Raw genomic sequence first — 23897 nt, 5'->3', positions numbered from 1 at the left:
AATCGTATTATCTTTGAGCTACGTTCTTTAATATTCATTAACTTTATATAATTTTCGTTAGGAAACGCAGCCTAGGCCTATGCATACTGAATAAAGTCCTGTCATCTTTGACCTACAAATACTTTTTTGTTTGTTAAATTAAAATCATTGCAAGGCACAATTAGGAAATTTTCTATTTCAAAACACATTCTTTTCGTTTACGTACTATACCGAAAATATCGACAACAGAGCATAAACAAAGTTTACTGTTACATTTTATTAATCGCAAAACATAAAAATACAAAATGCTGTACCGAACATATTGTTATCGACAACAGACTAAGCATAAAAAAGTTTTACTGTTACATTTTAATAATTGCAAAACATATAGAAATACAAAATGTAAGGTAAAATTTTATTTCAAAACACATTCTTTTCGTTTACGTACTGTACCGAACATATTGTTATCGACAACAAACTAGCCTAGGCACAAAAAAAAGTTTTACCGTTACATTTTATTAATTGCAAAATATATGAAAATACAAAATGCAATGCAAAATTAGGAAACATTTTACTTCAAACAAACAAAATGAAAGAATATTTAGCTGGCTGAAATGCTGACGCTGCCGGCAGCCTGCCAAAATTGTCGTACTTGCGTCTCGTGGCATGCAAAGTAATTGTACTGCACTGCCAGGCATAACATTGCAATTCTATTACTCTATTAAATGTTAAATATTATTGCACTATCTCGTGGTCGTAAAGTCGATCAGTCGTAAGTCGCATAGGTCGTAAGTCGACGACTACCTGTAATTCATATCTACTTCCGTTCCTCCATTCCCTGCTACATGTTACCCAAAATGCTCTACACTTCCTCTATCTCTCACCCTTTAAACTTACATCCAGCTAATTTCCACCCTCACTCCTTGAACATTTACTTTCAGCTTCTTCCTCTCACATACCCTCCCAAACTCTACTACTAACTGCTTCACTCTACTGTGGACTCGGTACAAGAAACATCATCCACAAACAGCAACTGGCTCACCTCCCACTTCCCTCCACTCTCACAAGCCCCAAATCCAACCAGCACCCTTGCATCCACCTCTCTCACCATGCCATCCATACACATATTGAACAGCTCTTCTTACCTGAGAGAAAATTTTGAATCCATAATCAAAATTGTCACCCATGGCTGGAACATCCAACATGTCATACCACAGTTGAGCAGGACCAAACCGCCAATCTGCTTCCCTTGGTTTGTTGGCATCAATATTATTTCCATCATCTCCCTTTTTCCCTTTGTTATGTGATTCTGCCTCTTGACTCTCAATAAACTTCTCCTGTAAATGAAAAAAAAAAAAAAATATGCATTACAGATATTTCTGTTGAAAATCACACGAAAAAAATAGAAAGTTACAATATGGTGAATGAATATACCTCTTGTAAATATTCAGAAATATACAATGTGCTATAAAAATAGACACCAGGGATATGATTCTCCCTGCCATCCATCTTGCAGGACCACAAGCAGGTACAGTGAGTCCTCTTTATCTGGTAATACTTTATCCGGTAAATTCACAGTTACAGTGTTTGGTAATTACTACCCTTGATTCTATTTACGGTAAGAAAAATTCTCAGATACGGTATCCGCTCGTGTTTTGAAGAGGAAAGAGCAGGGAGAAGGTACGTCTGCCATATCCTATTATGTTATACGGTAATTTCAATTTGCGGTAAGGTTTTCAAGAACGCATAGGTACCATATAACGAGGACTTACTGTACTCACTATTGGTTCTGCTATGAGACTATTCTGAAAAGTACTTATAAAAGAATACCAGTTATATATTACCTCATCATCAGGCAAGCACAGCTCTGGTGGTGGCTCTGGACCAAAACACAACTGTAAGCCCTTGCCAATTTCATACACACATCCATTTTCTTCAGGTAATGAGGATGAGTCATCTGAACCAACTCTGGGGGAATCTTCAGGCAACCGTTTTTTCCTTTTCCTTTTGACACTCTTCCAAATTTTTGGCAAGTTGTTTGCTTTACCAGGCCCAAAGAGCCGTGCAAATCTCAGCACCTAAAATATATATATATATATATCAATATAATCCTGAACCAATATCTCTCTTGTATTTACATGATTGTAGTGTGTGTGTGTAGTATTGTATTTCTGTAGCCTGTAATTGTCTTGAGGACTTGTTTTGTATAGTCTGCAGGGTGTTGTGGTGTGTCTCAGTGAGGTTAGAGGCCCATGCAGAGTTTGCATAATTCCACAATGAATGTGTACATAGTTTGTATACTGTATTTGGTAGGTTGTTTATTGTACCTATGTATCTATATACCATGGGGTTTTTCCTCTTTATATGGGATGTAGCCAAGCCAAAAGGCACTTAACTTCTCCCACCCATTCCACTCCCATCTACCACCCTTTCCTCCCTCTCATATTAGCTCATCATGGATGAAGAGTCATCCCTGTTTCCAGCCCACTGCCCTGGGTCAGAATGTTGTACCTGCAAGCACTTTAAGTGCATTGTGTCTAGGTGTGCATCTTGTCTTTATGTTTGTGGTGTGTTTCTTTGAATGACAACAGCGTATCACACAGTATGTAAAGAATCTTGGGTGAGTGTGTGTGTGTAGTATGAGGGTGTTGATAAAGAGGCATGGTATGTATTTGTGTTCTGCTGTCCAGGTGGTGAGAAGTGGATTTGGTTGGGGCTATTTTGAGTATAGTGAACCAGGTGTTGAGTATGTCAGGGTATGGTTGTAGTATTTCTGTGGCTCTGTCTGCATTACAATATGTGCATGTAATTGTTATGTCATCTATGTAAGAAGAGGTTTGTATTTCTGGGGTGTGGGTATGTCATGCATGTATAGATTAAAGTGTCTGGGGGATAGTACAGACCTCTTGGTGTGTGTGCGTGTGTGTGTGTATGTGTGTGTGTATTCACCTCACCTCACCTTGGTCTTTCGATCACGTGTTGGACTCGTGATCGACAGCTATTTCCCTCCCGAAAGAGAGCTCAGAGCTCGTATGACCGATCTATGGGTAATGCTATGACCTTTCACACACACACACACCCCCAACTCCCTGCCCACGAAAGTCAGAGTAACGACCCGAAGCACAGCAATACCGAAATAATTTCGGCCCTGTGTGTGTGTGTGTGTATTTACCTAGTTGTATTTTACGGGAAGGGGAGCTATGCTCGTGGGGTCCCGTCTTCATATCTCATTTTATCTAAACTATTTTTAAATTCATGTATTGTTTTTGCACACACCACTTTCTCATCTAACTTGTTCCAACTGTCTATTACTCTGTGAGGAAAGCTGTTCTTTTTCAAATCTCTTCTATAGCTGTCTTTTTTTATTTTCTTTCCGTGTCCTCTTGTATTTCTGTCATCCCATTTTATCAGATTCTCTCTATCAGTAATTTCCATGCCTTTCATGATTCTGTAAATAGCTATCAAATCTCCTCTCTCTCTTCTTTGCTCTAGTGTCTGTAGTTCAAGTTTTTCTAGTCTCTCTTCATATGATAGTTTTGAGAGTGTTGGTGCCAATTTTGTAATTGCTCTTTGTATTCTTTCAAGTTTTCTTATACATTTTTTTGTACTTGGTGACCATATCGTTGCTGCATATTCCAATCTTGGTCTTATCAGGGTGATTAGGATTTTCTTCACCATTTCTTCATCCAGGTATGTAAATGCAACTTTGATTGTTCTTATTAAATTATAAGTTTCTCCAAAAATCTTATTCATATGTTTCTCAGGTGACATATTATTCATAACAATGACTCCCAGGTCCTTCTCATTTTCTACTTTTTTTATTCCTTCTTCTCCCAAATTATATGATCCTGTTATTCTGTTTTTGCTTTTTCCAAATTCCATTATACTACACTTTTTTGTATTGAACTCCATCTCCCACTTCCTACTCCATTCCTATACTTTATATATATCTCTCTGTAGTGATTCACAATCTTCTTCTGTTTTCACTCTTTTTAGTAGTTTTGCATCATCTGCAAAGAAGCTCATATAGCTTTCAATTCCTTCATCCATATCATTAATATATATAGCAAACATTATTGGGGCCAGTACTGTTCCCTGCGGAACACCGCTTATTACTTTATCCCATTTTGAGTGCTGGTTTCTTATCACTACTCTCATTTTTCTTTCTTGCAAAAAGTCTTCCATCCAATTTAGCAGTTTGCCCTGTATTCCTCCTTCAGTTTCTAATTTCTTAAGCAACTTCTTATGTGGTACTTTGTCAAAAGCTTTCTTTAGGTCTAGAAATGCACAGTCCGCCCATCCATCTCTTTCTTGTATTATATCTATTAGCCTTGAATAGAAACATATTAAATTGGTGACGCATGATCGTCCTTGTCTGAATCCAAATTGCATTGGATTTAACACTTTGTTTTTTTCTAAATATTTTACCCATCTACTTTTGATAATTCTTTCACAAATTTTTGCTATTGTACTTGTTAGAGACTGGTCTATAGTTTGTAGGTTCTTCTTTATTTCCTCCTTTATATATAGGTACTATATTTGCTTTTTTCCAATCTTCTGGAACTTTTCCTTCTTTCAAGGAACTGTTTAGTATGCTATGTATTTTGTCTGCCAGTTCATTCCTGCATTCTTTCAGAATCCAGTTTGCTATTTCATCTGGTCCATGCGATTTTCTGACATCAAGATTACTCAAGTGTGTCAATATTTCATTCTTTGTTACTTCTATTTCTTCCATAGGGGGGACTTTCTCTTTCCATTCAATCTCTTCAGGTTGTATGTTCTCCCTTGTAAACACTGATTTAAAATGTTTGTTCATAATTTCCGCCATTTCCATTTCCTCAGTGTATTCAACTCCCCCTTGTCTTACTTTCTCCAAGTCTTGTTTGTTTTTCAGTTTATTGTTTACAAATCTGTAGAATAGTTTTGGTTGATCTTTACACTTTTCTATGACATCTTTTTCATATTTTCTCTTTTCCTCTCTGCACGTTTGTACATATTCATTTCTATAACCGGTATATATTTTCCATTTTTCAAGTCTTCTGTCTTTTTTCCATCTGGTCCAGGCTTTGTCTCTTTTGTCTTTTAACTCCCTACAACTTTTGTTGTACCAGCATTTTACATATTCTTTTTCTTGTTTTTGTCTTGGGACATACTTTTCCACTCCTTTTTTGTAAATTTTTGTCAAAATATTCCATTTCTCTTCCACTGTTGTTTCTTCTTTGTATATTTCTTCCCATTTTTCTTTTTGAAAGAATTCTCTTATTTTATCAAAGTTTGTTTTTTCATACATCATTCTTCCTTTTCTATATTGTTCATTTCTTTTCATATATTTTTCTTCATTAAGTTCCAGTTCAATCAATATGTGGTCACTTTTACTTATTGGTGTTTTATATTCAATCTTGTCCACTATTCTAGGTTCAGATGTAATTATTAAGTCTAGTCTCGATGGTTCTTCTTCATTTCTATACTTAGTGTTCTCCTGTATCCATTGTGTCATTGTATGGTCAGTAATCATCTCAAGTAGAGCGTTTCCCCATGAGCCGTCTCCACCCTTTACTGTCATTTCTTCCCAGCAGATTTCTTTGCAATTAAAGTCACCCATTATAACTATTCTTCCTCCATCTTCCATTATTTTATTTAATGTTATCTTTGTGTCCTCTAACATACTTTCATGTTCACTCTCCTCCCATGAGGCTGTTTTCGGAGGCACATAATTTATCACAAATTTTCTGCTCATCTTATCTCTGTCTTCCACTTCTATCATAATCATCTCTACTGTATTCTTTCCATATATGACACCCCTCACGTTTATATCCTTCTTAGTCAGGAACATAACTCCACCCCCTTGCTTTTTCTCTGTTTTTAATCCAATAATTATATGCATCATGTCACACTGTTGGGTGGTAGTGGGCCTTTTAATTTTGTTTCTACAATTCCCATTATGTCCGGTTCTTTTTCCTTCAAATAATCATTCAGCTCATTCAATCCTGTTATTAATCCATCTATATTTGTGTAAGACACTCTTAGTTTTCTGTCACTTCCATTGTGTTCTCTGTTTCCCTTTTGTTTTTCTCTTGTATGTCGAACTGCCTTAGTTTCATATTCACTACTCTCCAATAGAATCTCTCTTTTTCTGACTCCGTTCTGCTCTCGTTTTTTTTTCTTAGCTTCAAGTCTTTTCTGCTTTTCTTCCTCTCTTTCCTCTTTATTCATTTCCCTCTTTATCCATACCTTTTTATATTGTTCACTTGTTGCTAGTTTCCCTGTTTTGGATAAGATATTCTCTGCCGTCGTTTGTGACCTGAATTTAATCTTAATTGGTCTGGTCTTATCTGTACTATACTTTCCGAGCCTGAATTTTTCCTCAATTTCCTTCATAATTTCTGGTTCATCTTCCTGAACTAATTTTAGTAAACTGCTTACTTTTTCATTTTCCTCATTGGTTCTTGAGGTTCTATCTGGGTTATGTTTCTCTTCCATTCCTAATATAATTATACATTTCTTTTTATCAGCTAAGTCTCTTACTATATTCTCCTTCTGTCTCATCACTTTAATAACTGAGTCTTCAGTTTGTTCTCTCATTTGCTGTTTGATTTTGTCAGTAAATGCAACTTTACTGTTTTCTTGAATTGTCTTCCATCCCTCTCTGTTTTCTTTATTATTCATCTTTAACTCTTCATTCTCCTTTTTTACTTCTTTTAACTGTCTTTTTAGGTCTTCTATTTCCTTAGTTAAGTTTTTGTTCTCCTTCTTTAGTTCTTCCAATTTTTCAACCCTCTGTACAATGTTGTTAACATGACCGAACCTACGCTCCCAGTCCTCGATCATCTTATCGAACTTCTCTTCTAGTCTTGTCAGTCGGGGGGGGGTTTGTGTCCCCCCCACCCTCTTTAAATCCCTGGAAAATATTCTCATCACTTTCTACTGTATTGCTCTTATCTATACTTCTAATCTTTACATTTTTATTAGACATTTCGTCGTCACTCAGCTGGTCGGGGGGCCGTTTTTTTGGTGTTTACATTTCGTTTGTCTGCCTGGGCCAAGTCTTCTCCTTCCTCATTTCCTTCCATTTCCCTCAGCAATCCCTCCCCTTCTCTTCTTTCCCTACTTTCCCACTACCCCACGAGCAATTTCCCCCCCCACCCTGTAAATACAATAGGCACTTCCTTTGCTTTGGGATCCACGAAACTTCACTTTTCTTCAGAACGTCCTCTAAGCCGTCCGTTCGTTGAAGTGTGTGTGTGTGTGTGTGTTTGTATGTATGTACATATATGTGTGTGTGTATATATATATATATATATATATATATATATATATATATATATATATATATATATATATATAATTGATCAAATCAAATGCTGTTGAACTGAAATACAAAATTCAGCAAAGAAGTTGGAGGTTTATCTATTTCATTATTTTCTCAAAGAAAAGTCACTGGCATGCCACAACTGACACGTGTGCCAATATTTGTCCACTCCTGGTCTAGTAAATCTACAAGTAACATGATCAGTCCTTACTGCATCACTCCTGAAATCTGGAAACAGCTCTCTGACATCCACATTGACATATTTCTGAGGGAGCATGGCTGCGAGTGGTGTATTAAGTAGTTTTTTCTCTGGCTGCATTGCACCACTTGCTGGTGCACCTCCACCCTCCTGTGGTGGAGGTGGAGGTGGCATCAGCTCTGAATCATTCTTGTTCCCCTCACCATCATCATCTGCATCGTAGTCATCTATTGGATAAAAAGAACATTAAAGAAAGCATATCATTAAACTCATTACCTTCTCTGCTACCCAATTCTACAAATAACAATATTTACTACAGTGACATTGTTTCTACTGAGTAAAACAATCTGGCACTACTTAGAATACTTACATATACCAAAGGCTTTTTCCCCCTTACAAGAGAGGTAGCCAAAAAACAAAGGCATAAAAACCATCCCCACCCATTCCATCCCTAATACACTCCACTCCCCTCCACCCTCTACACTCCGTCTTATCTTGGCACCTCCTGGATGACAGGTCATCCCTGCATCTTGTTCACTGCCCTACTCAGAATAAAATTGGTAAAGGATATCTTGATACATGAATTGAGATACTACTAACAGAGCATATATACATATATGCGTAAGTAACCACTAGGAAAAGTAAACTAACGAAGCAGAGCGCTTTCGTATAATTACATCTTCAGTGCAGATACAAAGAAGGACTGAAGATGTAATTATAAGAAAGCGCTCTGCTTCGTTAGTTTACTTTTCCTAGTGGTTACTTACGCATTTGTGAACACACGCTCCTAGTGTTTTTATTGCATATACATATATATATATATATATGGATAAGTATTTTAGACAAATTATTTGGATGATGGAGAACATAAACACAGGGGAAGGCTCGGAACCCTATGCACTCTAACGTTTCGTTCGCGTAGAACTTCTTCAGAGAGTGTATGTAGAACTGCAATTGGAGTTTAAGTACTAAATCTAATTATCTTTTCGGACACTTGGGAAAGGTCGTTTTTCTGGCGTGTTTTAGAATTAAAATACTAGTTTCTTTAGCTAAATTGATAAACCCTCCTCGATGATTCGATGAATTATTAGTAGAAATATATGCTGATTCAACAATTCTTCTAGTGAATTTATCAAAACCTTTATGTAGCACTTCAGCTTCTCTCCAGTTTGGTAAATGATCGAATTTTTCCGCATGAACTACTAAAGAATTAGATGTCCTATGTGCTTTTATGTCGTTTTTATGTTCATAAATTCTTTTTTCTAATCCTCTTGACGATTCGCCATAATAAGCCATTGAGCAACTATTACACGGGATTTTGTATACGACGCTGTTTTCGGAATTGGTTCTCTTTTCAGAAGTCTTTTATATCAGTACCTGGCTCAGAAACGTCACCAATAATAGACAAATATTTAACAAAATCAGGTATAAACATAGCTAAAATAACTAACAAGAGGATAGGTGATTTAATAAAGACTTCTGAAAAGAGAACCAATTCCGAAAACAGCGTCGTATACAAAATCCCGTGTAATAGTTGCTCAATGGCTTATTATGGCGAATCGTCAAGAGGATTAGAAAAAAGAATTTATGAACATAAAAACGACATAAAAGCACATAAGACATCTAATTCTTTAGTAGTTCATGCGGAAAAATTCGATCATTTACCAAACTGGAGAGAAGCTGAAGTGCTACATAAAGGTTTTGATAAATTCACTAGAAGAATTGTTGAATCAGCATATATTTCTACTAATAATTCATCGAATCATCGAAGAGGGTTTATCAATTTAGCTAAAGAAACTAGTATTTTAATTCTAAAACACGCCAGAAAAACGACCTTTCCCAAGTGTCCGAAAAGATAATTAGATTTAGTACATAAACTCCAATTGCAGTTCTACATACACTCTCTGAAGAAGTTCTACGCGAACGAAACGTTAGAGTGCATAGGGTTCCGAGCCTTCCCCTGTGTTTATGTTCTCCATCATCCAAATATATATATATATATATATATCCATGTAGAGATATACCACTCTTATATTTTAGACAAATTACAGGTCTCTCCTGCTGTTGTCCTTATGTGCACTTCAAGTTGTTTGATTATGATATCTAGATCCTTCTCCTCCTTTTCTTTTCTTATTATTTCATTACCCATTTTGTAATCTACCATCAGTCTTTTGTGATTACGAATTAAGAAATGTGAAACAAAATAATAAGAGAACCAAAAGAGGAAAAGGATCTAAGGATCTAAGTATCATAATCAAAGACCCTATCACCTGAAGCACACATAAGGACAATACAGGGGAGACCTGTAATCTGTCAAAAAATATAAGAATGACATGCCTCCAATTTGATATCTCATCAGATCTCAGGGCATTCCTTACTTCCAATCTTCCATTACCACTGTTGTGTAATTCATTATGTTCACATTCTTTCCATTTTTCTCTCTCAAACTCTTCATCCCTATTAAGTACTGCCTGACAGTTTTTATCATTTCTGTTTGTGTTTTTGCATCCTCATATGTAATTCCTTCAATTTTCAATTTGGATAGTCCTATTTAGCACTTCAGCTTACCATTAAGAAACCTGTAAAATAGTTTATGTCAGGCTTTGTATCTGTCAATTACATCCTTCTCAAAGTTCCTTTCTTCTTTTCATATTCTTGTACATTTCTGGCTTTTCTGCAATCATCTTTAGACTTTTTTGTTCTTTTTGCCACCTGTCCTATGTTTTGTCTCGTCACTTTCTGCCAGTGCACATCTTCTGTTGAACCAGTGTTTTTTTTTTCTTCCCTAGTAATTTTTCATGTGTGCGTGTAAAATATTACAACATTACCCACTGAACAAGCCATATCCAAGTTCTGAGCTCTCATCCAGGAGGGTAATAACTATTGATCATGAGTTTAACATGTGATCCAAATATGTGGTGAATCACTCTTTCTAATCCTCACCCTTACATATGCCTACTTCTCATGTAAAAACTCTTGACCACTCTTGACACACTTCCCTCAATTCCATATGTTTGTAACAAGCTCCCCAAAGCTTTTAATTCACCTTCTCCAAAAGCATCCCTACTTTTTCCTAAATACTTTTCACATATCCATCTTCTTACCAAAATGTGTACCAAAACAATATGGGGTTCAATAAGCAACAGATAAGTAGCAGTTCATATCTCAAAACTATTCAAAACATACTACAGTTCCAAGATATGAAATTATACAAAAAACTGGAAAGTACACATTGCCTAGTTATAATAATTAATTACTCTGGAAATAGTGAGTGAAATACCTGAGGATTTAACATAATATTATCAGTAATGTCACAAAAAGTTATAAACATATCAATTACTCCCAGACCGTACACTAATTTTTCATAAAAATATATACACAAAAATATAATCAACACAAACCTTCATCTTTAGATTGAATGAGTGAATCATCTTCTGCAACTTCATTGATGTCTGAAAAGTCAATGGCAGATGGACTCTTTTCACCAACATCTGAAAAAGTAATAATGAAATCATTATAAAGAAATGACAAACTTTCAAAATTATCTACAATGAGGACCAACTGCATTATGTAACCAGCAATTTAACTGAAAGTTCTAAAACAACTAATGTTTTAAGCAAAAAATGTTTATTGAAATGAAATAAATATAAAAAGACATCTAGTTACCAATTCAGTATTCATATAGAGAAAATAATAATTGTTGCCATCCGAGAGCTGACACATTGATGATGTCATGGATCTATCTATCTATATACCTCTACACCCCCTACTCACCTGACATCACTTTCATTCCTCTGTTTAACCACAACAACTTCTTGGAAAGTGATAGGAGTCCTTGGATGTGATCACCTTCCAATCATCATTCCCACCAAAACACGATACACCCCAGTTGGCCACTGACACACATACACTAATTAGAAAAGAACAAACTTGGAAGCTGTCACTGAAGAGCCAGAACAACACTTCAAGACACTGAACAGTACACTAATCACATAGACACTTCTATGCATAACCATACAAAACACAGACAAAAAATACATCCCCAGAAGCAATATCGAATCACACCATCCATATTTCACACCAGAAATTCAACGCCTTATCAAACACTGCAACGCACTCAAACACACAATCCCCATATTTATCCCTCAAATATAATAGACCAAATATTAAGACTTAACACCGAGGTCAATAAAAAAGTACATGAACAAAAAGCACTAAATTGGCAAACCATTGTCAACACAATGACAAAACAAACACCAAAAAATTGTTCAAGACACTCAACACCAATACACTATCCAACAGTAACACACCATGCTCTCATGCAGCAATCACTACAACTACAGTCACCCTACCCTCAAGCAGACAAGCCATCTCATCCCTCACCCTGATGACCAACACAACATACAACATAGGAAAGAGTTCCCCATTGACAGCCAGATGAAGCATATAATCCATAACCTCAAGCACTCATTCAATTGTGGTCAGGACAACATAAGTAACATCCACCTAAAACACCTCAGACCACATGGCATATATACACTCATGAACATTGCAAACTATAGCTATACACACAACACCATACCCAACATCTGGAAGCATGGTAAAGTCATCACAATCCCCAAACCTAACAAAGACCCAACAGTTCCAGCATCACACAACCCAATCACACTTCTCTACATCCCTTCCAAAGTTAGAGAACATGTCATATTACTTGTCACACCACATATCCACCTTGCCAAATCACAAATCGGTTTTAGACCACTACACTCCACAAATGCTCTTCTGATTGACCTTACACAAAGAATTTTTTATGGCATCAATTTGGATAGGCCTTCACAGAGCACTTCTTATAATATTAGACATTATTAAAGCTTTTAATCCCACCTCCAACACAATCTCACAAACAAGGTATATGAGAGACATACACAATCATACCAAAAGATGGCTAGCCAATTATAATGGCCAATCATTTTACACTAGAAACCTTAGGAAGAGAGAACCTTAGGACTCCATCCTATAACCCACACTCTTTAATCTATACATGCATGATATATCCACACTCCAGAAATACAAACCTCTTCTGACACAGATCACATAACAATTACATGTACATATTGTAATGCAGAGAGTGCCACAGAAATATTACAACCATACTTCCATATGCTCAACACCTGGTTCAATACAAATAGACTTAAAATAATCCCAACCAAATCCACAGCCACACTTCTCACCATCTGGACAGTAGAAGACAAACACATACCACGCATCTTTATCAACTATCAAGGAAACCCCCATACCACACACACACATACCCAAGATTCTTAGCATAACATACAATACATCCATGTCATTCAAACAGCAATCACACATATAAAGGCAAAATGCACACCTAGACTTAATGCACTTCAATCACTTGCAGGTACAGCATTTGGACACAACACAGAAACTATAATTACAGCACACAAACAATGTATACATTCAATATAAATATATCAAATATTCACAGTAAGGGATGGTTGTAACTAATAAAGATTCTACTAGCTATTTTGCTGACCACAGTGAAATACAAAGCTTATCAAAACACTACTTTTCCTTGGGCAGCTTGAAGATCGACAAGCATTTCCTTACCTTCATCATCATCTTGATCATCATCATCGTCATCCTCATCTTCATCCTCATCATCATCATCTGTGACCTGTCGAAGCAGTGAACCCAGTCCCAATCTGGAGAGAGAGGCTAACTGTCTCTTACATTCCACATCAAAGACATCACTCTCCAGTTGACCACTTGTGTCAATGTTGCCAAAGAGGAAACTGGTGAGAGACAGGGTTTGACTGGTGCCACTTCTTGCACTAGGTGTGGACTGTTCCTGGTTCTGTTCTTCCTCGTCGCTGTCTGCCATCTAACAAAACATACAATGGTCACATTACAAGTAACCTGTACCATAATGTAAATAGTATGGTATGTAAATCCTTTGAAAAATTACATCTGGTTCACGATAAGATTCTGGCTCATTTGTTATTAAAGACCTGCACTGGTAAAGTATATTTAATTTGTTCATGATAATCTTTATAAATAAATTCTATTTCATATCCTATCCCATTCATATTGATTGAATAATTAACTTTTCTTAAACTCTTTCAGTTGCCAAAAAATAAATAAACATATAAGTCCCATGGAAATATGTTCAAATACATCAAAATCTGATTACAAGTTATCTTCTGGAAGGTAGGACCAATGATGGAAATCTGCACAAGCTGATCCTATGAGATAGAAACTAGAGATAATTACCTCCCATCAATATCCTCACCTCTAAAGAGCTGCAGCCCTGAGGGTCTGACACACAGCCTAAGGACTGAGTCTAAAGTATACCAGCTTCAACTATCTTTCCTTCTTATTTTAACATAAAGAGAGCTGACAGTACAACTTAAGAATAGCAAGCTGACAATCAGTGACTGTTCCCCTCTTCTTGCTCCTGCTAGCCAGTGCCAAAGAAAATTAACCACATTAATACAACGCAGACAACAGTCCAGTGTTTCTTCCTGGTGAGATTTGTGGGAAGGCCAAAGAGCCATTAGTGGTCACTGTAGAGAAGTGGGTAGTCAGTGAACCTCAATTAAAACAATAATTTGGAATCAATCAATCCAATGTCCCAGGACTTTTGCTGGAGACCCATGGCTCCCAGAATGAGTATCTAAATAATATATACAATGTTCTTATTAATTCTGTTACCTGTTCCCTGATTACCTGAGGAGAGATCTCATCTGGTCCAGAGAATTTTAACTTTTTTCATTTCACCAATAATTTTCTTCATTTTCAGCTCAGTAACATCAAAAATTTTTAAATTTGGTATATTCCTATAAACATGCCTCAAGATTGTAAGAAGTTGGAGAGACTGAAATTTCACAAATGGCTTACATGCAACAGAAAAAAATATATTCAATCAAGAGAATCAAGTAAAATGGACCATAAACCAATAAATGGGCAAACAGCCAAAGTTCAGTCATACTGAAAACCAACAAGGGAGCTCTAGATAGTCAACTTTTAAGCTCATATAGACCAGTGTCAAATTTATCAACTTAAAGAAATTTTACAATGAAAACAAGTTTTGCCTGATGAACAATCAGTTTACAGACAATTATACTCAACAACTGAAACTACTATATTCTGTAATAAATTATTTGATTCTTTTGATGGATGATGGAAAATGTGGTGTTCTGATCCTTTTGGACTTGAGTGCCACTTTTGATACTGTGGTGCATAGTTTGTTAGTGGAAGATCTGGATAATATTGGTGTTGAAGGTGAGGCACTGGAGCTTGAAGGACTACATTGAAAGGAGAACCTATTGTGTACAGATAGGAAATTCCTTGTCTGGAACCCAGAATCTATCAAGATGGGATCTACAAGGTAGTGTACTGGGTCTTATTCTTTTTTGTATCTATACAATTGAACTATCACATATACTAAAGAGACATGTAGTAAGCTTTAAGCTATTTGCTGATAATACTCTGTTTTATTTAATATTCAATAATGTTGATGACACAGTAAGAAAGCTAAGAGAGGTTATGATGGAAATTAAAGAATGGATGGATTTAAAACAGTTAAAATTGAATGAGAATAAAACTGAGTGTCTGATTGTTGGAAAAAGAGGAGATCTAAGTAGGCTGAAGGATATTCAAAGTCTAAATGTTGGAGGAAGTGAGACTGATGGAAGTAAATCAGTGAAGGATTTAAGAGTGTTGATAGATAGAAACCTATCCATGAATTAATACATACATACATATACCAAGGCTTTTTCCCCCTTCCAAGGGAGGTAGCCAAAAAGGGAAAGGCATAAAAACACTCCCACCCATTTCATCCCTAAATACACTCCACACCCCTCCCACCCTTCCTCTCATCTGAGCACCTCCTGGATGACGGGTCATCCCTGCAACCTGCCCACCGCCCTGGGTCAGAAGCAGTGTCGCAGGACACAGCACATCCACAGCAAGGCCGCTTCATTTAATCGGCGACCCCCCCTCTCCGTCCCCCCTTGCATATAAGGAGAGGACGGGGAGAAATCCCTTCGGGCTGCGTCAAAACTCACTCACACACACTACCCCACCCCCCACCCCCCCGCCCATTTCTCCCCATGCAGTCACAACATCATCCATATACAACCATTCTCCACTCACCTCTGTCTTCCGTCCTCTCCCTTCCTTCCTCAACAGACATTCCCCTCTTCCCCAAAGTCCCCTTCACCCCATCCATCCACCTCATCCTAGGACGTCCCCTCATGTTCACTCCCTCCACATCTGCCTTCCATACCTCTTTTACTAGTCTTTCTTCACTCATTCTTTCCATGTGTCCAAACCCTCCTAATATTCTTTCATCAACCCTCTCTCCCAAATCCTTTTTCACCCCTGTTCTCCTCCTCACCTCCTCATTTCTCACTCTATCTAGCCTAGTAACCCCCACCATACTTCTCAGACACCTCATCTCAAACACATTCAAACTCCTTCTCTCTTCTTCTCTTATGTTCCACGTTTCTGCCCCATACAGTGCTGTTGGCACAATCACTCCTTCATACAGTCTCCTCTTCGCATCCATTCCCAAATGTCTATTTCTCATTACACTCTTTAAACCACCAAGGCATTTACTCGCTTCTCTCAGTCTACATTCTACCTCCACCTTCACTCCACCTTTTCCTGCTACACTTGCACCCAAGTATCTAAAACTATCCACTTCCTCCAGTCGCTCTCCCTTAATGTTCACTTCCAGTCTACTGCCACTTTCACCCCTTGTACATCTCATCACCTTACTTTTACCCACATTTATCTTTAGCTTTCTTCTATCACATACTCTCCCAAACTCTGCCACCAGCTTCCTCAATCCCTCCTCTGACCCTGCCACAAGCGCAGTGTCGTCCGCAAACAACAGCTGGCTCACCTCCCACTTTTCTCCATTTTCTTTAACCATTTCCAATCCCTGACTCACTACCCTAGCATTCACCTCTCGCACCACCCCATCCATGTATAAGTTGAACAGCCAGGGCGACATAACGCATCCTTGACGAAGTCCCACCTTTACTTCAAACCACTCACTCTCTCCATTTCCAATCCTAACACATGCTCTACTACTCACATAAAAACTCTTGACAGCTCCCAAAAGCTTTCCTCCTATCCCATAAATCTGCATAACCTCCCACAGTGCCTTTCTGTCTACCCTATCATAAGCCTTTTCCAGATCCATAAAAGCCCAAAAAACATCCTTCCCCTTTCCTATAGCTTTCTCACATATCTGTCTTACCACAAAGATCTGATCTACACAACCTCTACCCGTCCTAAATCCACACTGTTCCTCACCAATTACTCATGAATTAATAAATAGGCAAAATTGTTAGAATGGTAGGCTATTATCTGAGAAATATTGCATTTGTAAAGAAATATACTGATGAGTCTTCATTGAGAAAACTTATACACAATCATGTTATTAGTAGACTACTGTAATTCATTATACTATGGATTGCCAAACTACCAGCTAAGGAAATTACAATATATCATGAACAGGGCTGTTAGATTAATAAAAGGTGTGGCAAGACATGACAGAATTACACCTGTACTGGCTTAACTGGCTTCCTATTAAAACCAGAATTATATTTAAAATTTGTGTTATGGTATACCAGACAATTAGATATGGGAAACCAGATTACTTAAGGCAAATACTGGAAGATCATCAACCTGGATCAGCTGTATCTCTTAGAAGTAGTGATGATCCTTTTATGCTGGGATTTACAGCCTTCAGAACACATGCCCCAAGGCTATTTAATTGACTTCCCAGAGAGATAAAAGAAAGTGATAATGTTGATACTTTCAAGAAATTGAAAACATACCTATTTAGTGATTGTTACACTAAATACATGCAAATTAGAGTTTTATAGTGTAATAAATTACCAGAATGAGGATATAAGGTATGACTCCCAGAGCATCAGAAAGATGAAGCAGGAGTCGAGAATAAACACAAAGTAAAAAAAATAATAATAATAAAAGTAAGGACAGACTAGTCAAATATTTGGATCAACAAGTAACTCAAAATGACTAACAAGCAGCATATAAATTAATATAATGCTTGTTTTTGTGGTGAAAATTATTTCTGTTACAATATATATAAGTTATTCTCCCTCACTAATGAAGCAAGTTTTTCTCTGCCAACAAGTGTTAAACCCCTCATACACCGCTATCAGGTGACCTGCCATCTTGGTTCCAGAGCAAATTGCTTGGTTGGTACAAAAATGAGGATCATACTGCTGATACATCAAAATTGGCTCATTTATCAGAATAGGTCACCTTATCTTTCTTGTTTCAGAATGGTTGGACGACCTAACATGCTTAAGTTCAGCAATTTGTTTGTCAATGTAACATTTCATCAAATAAAAAATACTTTAGGTGATACATAATTACTGACAGAGGTCCACAAAACATTTAAAAGAATACAAAATAACCCCTTATCACAGTGTTGCTACTGAGTGGTTCGGGTCACTTGGTTTACTTGTTGACAGAGAAAAACTTGTTTCTTCAGTGAATGATAATAATTTTGGTAAATTTTTAGTTGTGCACACCTACACAATATAGCAATAGAAAATCAATTATTAATTTTGTAAATTATGATAGATCAACATAATATGCAATTTTCTTGGCGGAAATCAATAAAAAAAAATTTGCTAAAACCTAATTACAGTGAGACCTCTCATTAACGGACGTTAATTAGCTGTGTTTGCGGTGTTTTGGAGTGGTTTTTGGGTGGCATAGGGATTGCACGCACTAAACAACAGCACCAAAAACACCGAAAACACTGCAAACACAGTTAATCAATGTCCATTAATGAGAGGTCTTACTGTACTAACAAACGAAGTCATTTCAGCTGAATGATATGCCATGTTTGTTTTAATAAATGCCAAGGTTGAAGAAATGAAAGGATGATAAATTAGTCTATTCTAACCTTACCTATATTTAGTAATTTGGTACCTCAAATTCTAAAGATCATCCTGATCATCATCATCACAGATGTTGACAGCCCACTTATTATTGTACCTCAGGCAATTAACAGACAACGGCAGAACCCCATGTTCTCTCATAAAGTCCAAGGAAGCCCTATTGTCTTTGTAACAGTGCTTATTAATATCATCTGGAGTTGGAGAACACCCAGTCCACGGGTCTCACTAATTGCCGAACAAAACCGATAAAAGCCAAACATACCAATAAAACCCAAACAAGGATGGTTTATTCTCAAATGCACACTTCTATATATATATATATATATGGTTGCATTATTTGAACTATTTTCTTTAAAATGTGTGATTTCCATGTAATATGATCAAAGAGAAATTACGTTTTTATCCTCTGCAAAATTACCAAACACAGCTACGATTCGACCCAGCCCGCAGTCTATGATCACTGGTGGTATGGATCAAACTACACTCTTTTAAGTTTCTTACTATTATGATATTAGTGTAATAGACTGCATATAGTTGAATTATTTCAACTATTTTCTTTAAAATGTGTTACGTCATACATAACTTCTCTTTGGTCAAATTACATGAAAATCACACATTTTAAAGAAAATAGTTGAAATAATTCAACTATATGCAGTCTATTACACTAATAACACAACAGTAAGAAACTTAAAAGAGTGTAGTTTGATCCATACCACCAGTGATCATAGACGGCGGGCTAGATGAATCGTAGCTGTGTTCGGTAATTTTGCAGAGGATAAAAACGTAACTTCTCTTTGATCATATTACATGGAAATCACACATTTTAAAGAAAATAGTTCAAATAATGCAACCATAAATGTATAGAAGTGTGCATTTGAGCAAAAACCGTCCTTGTTTGGGTTTTGTTGGTTTGTTCGGCTTTTATCGGTTTTGCTCGGCAATTAGTGAGACCGCAGTCCACAATGGACTGGCATGGCATCTGGACCATATCCTATCGACTTCATTTATTAGTCAATTTGCTTGTAGCAAGGTTTTTTGTTTTTTATTTCCGCCAAGAAAATTGCATATTACGTTCATGTATTATAATTTACAAAATTAATATTTGATTTTCCAATGCTACATCACCAAGGTGTACACAGCTAAAATAGTATAATTTTCATATATGACATAGTAGAAATAATTTTCACCACAAAAACAACCATTATATTAATTTATATGCTGCTTGTCAGTTATTTTGAATTACTTCTCAGTCCAAATATGTTACTTGTCAACCTATAGTATGACCCATCAAAGTTTGGATTCTATTCCAGTATCACACACTAAAAACATTTTTTACTTTGGTCTATTTTGAATTTGAAAGATTTATTTTTTCTATGGAATTAATATATTAGGTTAAATTAGTTCAGATTGGATGAGCTTATATTAGGTTAGGAGCTGCCTATTGAAAAACACAAATTTCATGTTAAATATCTGTGTTTGCATAATGCTGGAATTTTACCAAAGTTTTCCATCCAAAGTAACTTCATCCTAGCTATATACAACCTATTAAAAACTTGTTGGCTATTTCCCTATCAAAATGGTGAAAACTGCACATAAAGATGAAGTAGCTTTATTTTTTAACTAGTTAGTTTCATTCGGTGAAAACTGTCAAATTATTGTATAAATTGCCCTTTTAACTCTTCTTTTATTCTTTCATTTAGCACGTTAGGTTATATGCCACTACATTAAATATAATTTTGCTATTTTTCTTCTTGTTCAGGACACTTAACTTTAACTTTGTTTCACTATCAGTGGCATCATTTAACTCCATCTCTACCAAAAATAATAATCTAACAACAGACTACTTTCTGATTGAAATTACCATGTTATTTATTTATAATATATGTACAGGGGAAAGTAAAACTAATGTAGAACTCCTTATTATAGGAATGATCTTATGATAATGATTTTTGGCAACATCCTGATTCCTGTCAAACAAAAATGTTAACTGCTGGTAATTCAGTATAAAATGTGGAATTTATTGGACCACGATTACTCTTTCCTACCGATAAAATCATATAGTATTAGAAAATTTGTCTTTCAGCAACTCCTTAATAAGTAAATGCTAACCTTTCCGGAGACGCTTTCCCAACCCTTCCCCAATACTGCTAAATAGTAAACTATTATGTTTGTGATACGGAGACGGAGTTGTTTTCATTCGAGAAGCGAAGTTGTTCTTACGGGTCATAGTGTGACGTTATGATTGATCATTATTTAGTTACCAATCGCACGAAATTTTATCCCGGCCCTGCCTCTCGTCGTATAGAATTAATTCTGATAAAGTAATGAATTTCTGTCTGCGTCGGATCTACAACACTCAAAGCCCAATTAATTCCTAAGTCTTCTGAACACATTAGTATGCCGAAGACCTAAATGTCAAGAAACTTCAAGCGGCGAAGTGTGGCGTAATGTAAGATTGGGCACGAGCCACCAACAGGACTCTGAAATCAGAATTCTTCGATCAAAATAATGTATTTGTGTGCTGACCCTTAGAATCCCTTGATTCTCCCGAATCCAGAATACGCCCGGGCTCTGAAATTTGTATGTTCTTCAATCAATAACAATATAGTGCAGTAATTTATGTGTAGAGAATCTTGGAAGAGCTTGTCTTGGATGAGAGGCTGAAAAGGACGAATGAATTCATATTAATAAAGCGAATGATAAAGTGTGGTTAGGTGTATATTTGTTAATATTTTCTGTATTTAGTATTTTTAAAACGTGACAATGAACCACGATTTACGTTCGCTGGTGAATTGTGGATGATTTTTATAAGAAAACTATTGAGGCTGCCCAGTTATTGCGAAAATATATTTTTAGAGAAGAAAGTGAATAAAATAGGAAATTTTGATAAATGAATGAATAAATAAAATCCAAGCCTACGTTTGGAGAAATTTGGTACTGCACCGAGGCTTAGTCCGCATAAGAGGACCAGAAATTCGAAACAAGGAAAGAAATATCAGGAGTAAATATGAAAGTGGTAAACACGGAAAAATTAATTATTATAATAGGAACCCGTTCAGCGGAATTGGTATGATAAGATATTTGTAATAAATTGCACCATTTCAAGGAATATAAGAACAACCATATTGGTTTAGTATGTGACCTACCTTTTTGAAACTGGTTTAGTATGTGGCCTACCTTTTTGAAACTGGTTTAGTATGTGGCCTACCTTTTTGAAACTGGTATAGTATGTGGCCTACCTTTTTGAAACTGGTTTAGTATGTGGCCTACCTTTTTGAAACTGGTTTAGTATGTGGCCTACCTTTTTGAAACTGGTATAGTATGTGGCCTACCTTTTTGAAACTGGTTTAGTATGTGGCCTACCTTTTTGAAACTGGTTTAGTATGTGGCCTACGTTTATGAAACTGGTTTAGTATGTGGCCTACCTTTTTGAAACTGGTTTAGTATGTGGCCTACCTTTTTGAAACTGGTTTAGTATGTGGCCTACCTTTTTGAAACTGGTTTAGTATGTGGCCTACGTTTATGAAACTGGTTTAGTATGTGGCCTACCTTTTTGAAACTGGTTTAGTATGTGGCCTACCCTATTTGAATGTGTCCTACCCCAGGAAAACTTTAAAACAAATAACAATACTTTACAAATGTTTTCATTTAAACCTAACCCAACCTGCCGAGCCGGGTGCATTGAATAGGTAGGCCACATACTATACCAGAGAAAAAAATTCGTAGGCCACATACTAAACCGGCACCAAATTTGTACATTAAACATATTTTATTTCGACCTACATGTAATAGTAATATATACCATTTTCCTTTTTATAATAACCTTGTAAATGTTGAGCTAATGGAATTTTCCTGAATATCTGTCCTTCCAAAGAAATAGTTTTAGGAGATACTAACCTATCAGCGATATCCTGGCACCTTCATGATTATATTATGTCTCTGAGCTACCCTTCCCTCCAATAAGCGTTTCCGGATTGTTCCATTCCACTGGGTCTCCACCAATGGGTTCATTCACCTACATTTGTGCACTCTGACAACATCCTGGCCTTGGCCCTGGCTTCCAAACTTAGACTCCCCCAACGGACTCCATCCCCGCCTCCTGAAGGTATACCACAGCCAACCACCCCATTCCCTCCACATTATATTCAAGTAGTCCTTAGTTCAAGGAAAGTTGCCTACAACTGGAAAATCACTGGCACCATCCCCATATTAAAGAAATGATTTCGCCAAACCCCTTTGGACTACAAACCAATCAGCTTCACATCAGTCTGCAGTAAACCCATGGAAAGGCTTACAGCTAAAGCACTTTATGAATATCTTGAGGCTAGTCAACTATCCAAGGACCGGTTTGGATTCCGCCAGGACAGGACTGCCGACAATCAAATGCTACTAGTATACAATGATGTAACTCAGTGGCTCGACTCTGATTTTGTTGTGATATTGTGCTGCTTGATTTCAGCAAAACCGTTGATATTGTTAGCCAGTCCATCCAAATCGACAAACTCATCCTACTAGTTGGTGGCTCCCTACTTAAGTGGATATATGATTTTGACAAACCGAATTATGAAATTAAAAGTGGCAGTGTACGCAGCTCCCCCAAACAGGTACACAGTGGAGTCCCACAAGGCTCTGTCCTGAGTACCTTGATCTTTCTCATCTCTAAATACCTGACTTACATGAGAGCCAACTGTAAATTCTTTTCCGATGACTTAAAAATTTGCTTAAAAGTATGTCAAGGTTTTATCGCTTCCCAGGCCAAGGACGTCGGCCCTTACCGAGGAGTGGTCCAATCTAGAGGACTCATCCAGTACAACCAAATGTGTGGGGTTGTGATGACAGCGGAATGCTGTTGATTGGTCGGATGTTGGCTCTCTAGCACTACCACTTCGACTTCTCATACCACTGTATGCCAGATTCCCAGAGAGACCTAGGGATATTCGTGGGTGGCTCGTTAATGTTCGACGCTTACATAAAACTTGTGATAAATAGAACAGCTAGGCTGGCCAACAACCTTCTAAAATCTAATTCTTGCCACTCAATTGACTTCAAGCTTACTATCTACAAAACTCGCATCATACCTCTACTAGAGTTTGGGTCCACAGTCTTGATGACAGAGTACTTGGATGTATTGGGACACATTGAATTTCAACGCAAGTGGAACAAACAAATATATGACCCCTTTAACCCTAGTTATGCTGACTGTCAGAGGTCCCCCAACCTCAACTATGTACAAGGCAAGCTGTGAAGAGCGGACCTAAAAAAAATCCATAACTAGTCCATCATCTCCCCCATCTGACCTCTTTTTCACTTCTCCAGCCAGCCATACTGGGAGCCACCTTAAATTGCCTTGTCTTCAGAGGGCGTCCCACACGCTAGAATTGGGTAGGGGAAAGAATCGCTGGCGTTGAGATAGGCCGATTTCATGTGGTCAACGGAA

At 37.0% G+C, this 23897-nt stretch overlaps 1 protein-coding gene across 1 annotated transcript in view; it reads right to left on the bottom strand.

Moving 5' to 3' along the window:
• Positions 1-20607, bottom strand: part of LOC143037167 (transcription initiation factor TFIID subunit 1-like) — a 69848-nt gene extending 49241 nt beyond the window's left edge. The window contains exons 1-6 of the mRNA XM_076205285.1: positions 20570-20607; positions 13116-13389; positions 10889-10978; positions 7500-7714; positions 1824-2057; positions 1125-1316 (exon numbers count right to left, since the gene is read on the bottom strand). Of these exons, the coding sequence (XP_076061400.1) occupies positions 1125-1316; positions 1824-2057; positions 7500-7714; positions 10889-10978; positions 13116-13389 (1005 nt within the window). The 5' untranslated portion in view covers positions 20570-20607. The remainder of the gene's footprint in view (positions 1-1124; positions 1317-1823; positions 2058-7499; positions 7715-10888; positions 10979-13115; positions 13390-20569) is intronic.
• Between the last annotated feature and the right edge of the window lie 3290 nt (positions 20608-23897).

Source organism: Oratosquilla oratoria, chromosome 21, assembly GCF_046742065.1.
Source record: "Oratosquilla oratoria isolate Oo_2021 chromosome 21, ASM4674206v1, whole genome shotgun sequence".
NCBI classification, from domain to species: domain Eukaryota; kingdom Metazoa; phylum Arthropoda; class Malacostraca; order Stomatopoda; family Squillidae; genus Oratosquilla; species Oratosquilla oratoria.
The sequence above is the reverse complement of the archived record's forward strand: the minus strand, read 5'-3'. Positions and strand labels throughout refer to the sequence as shown.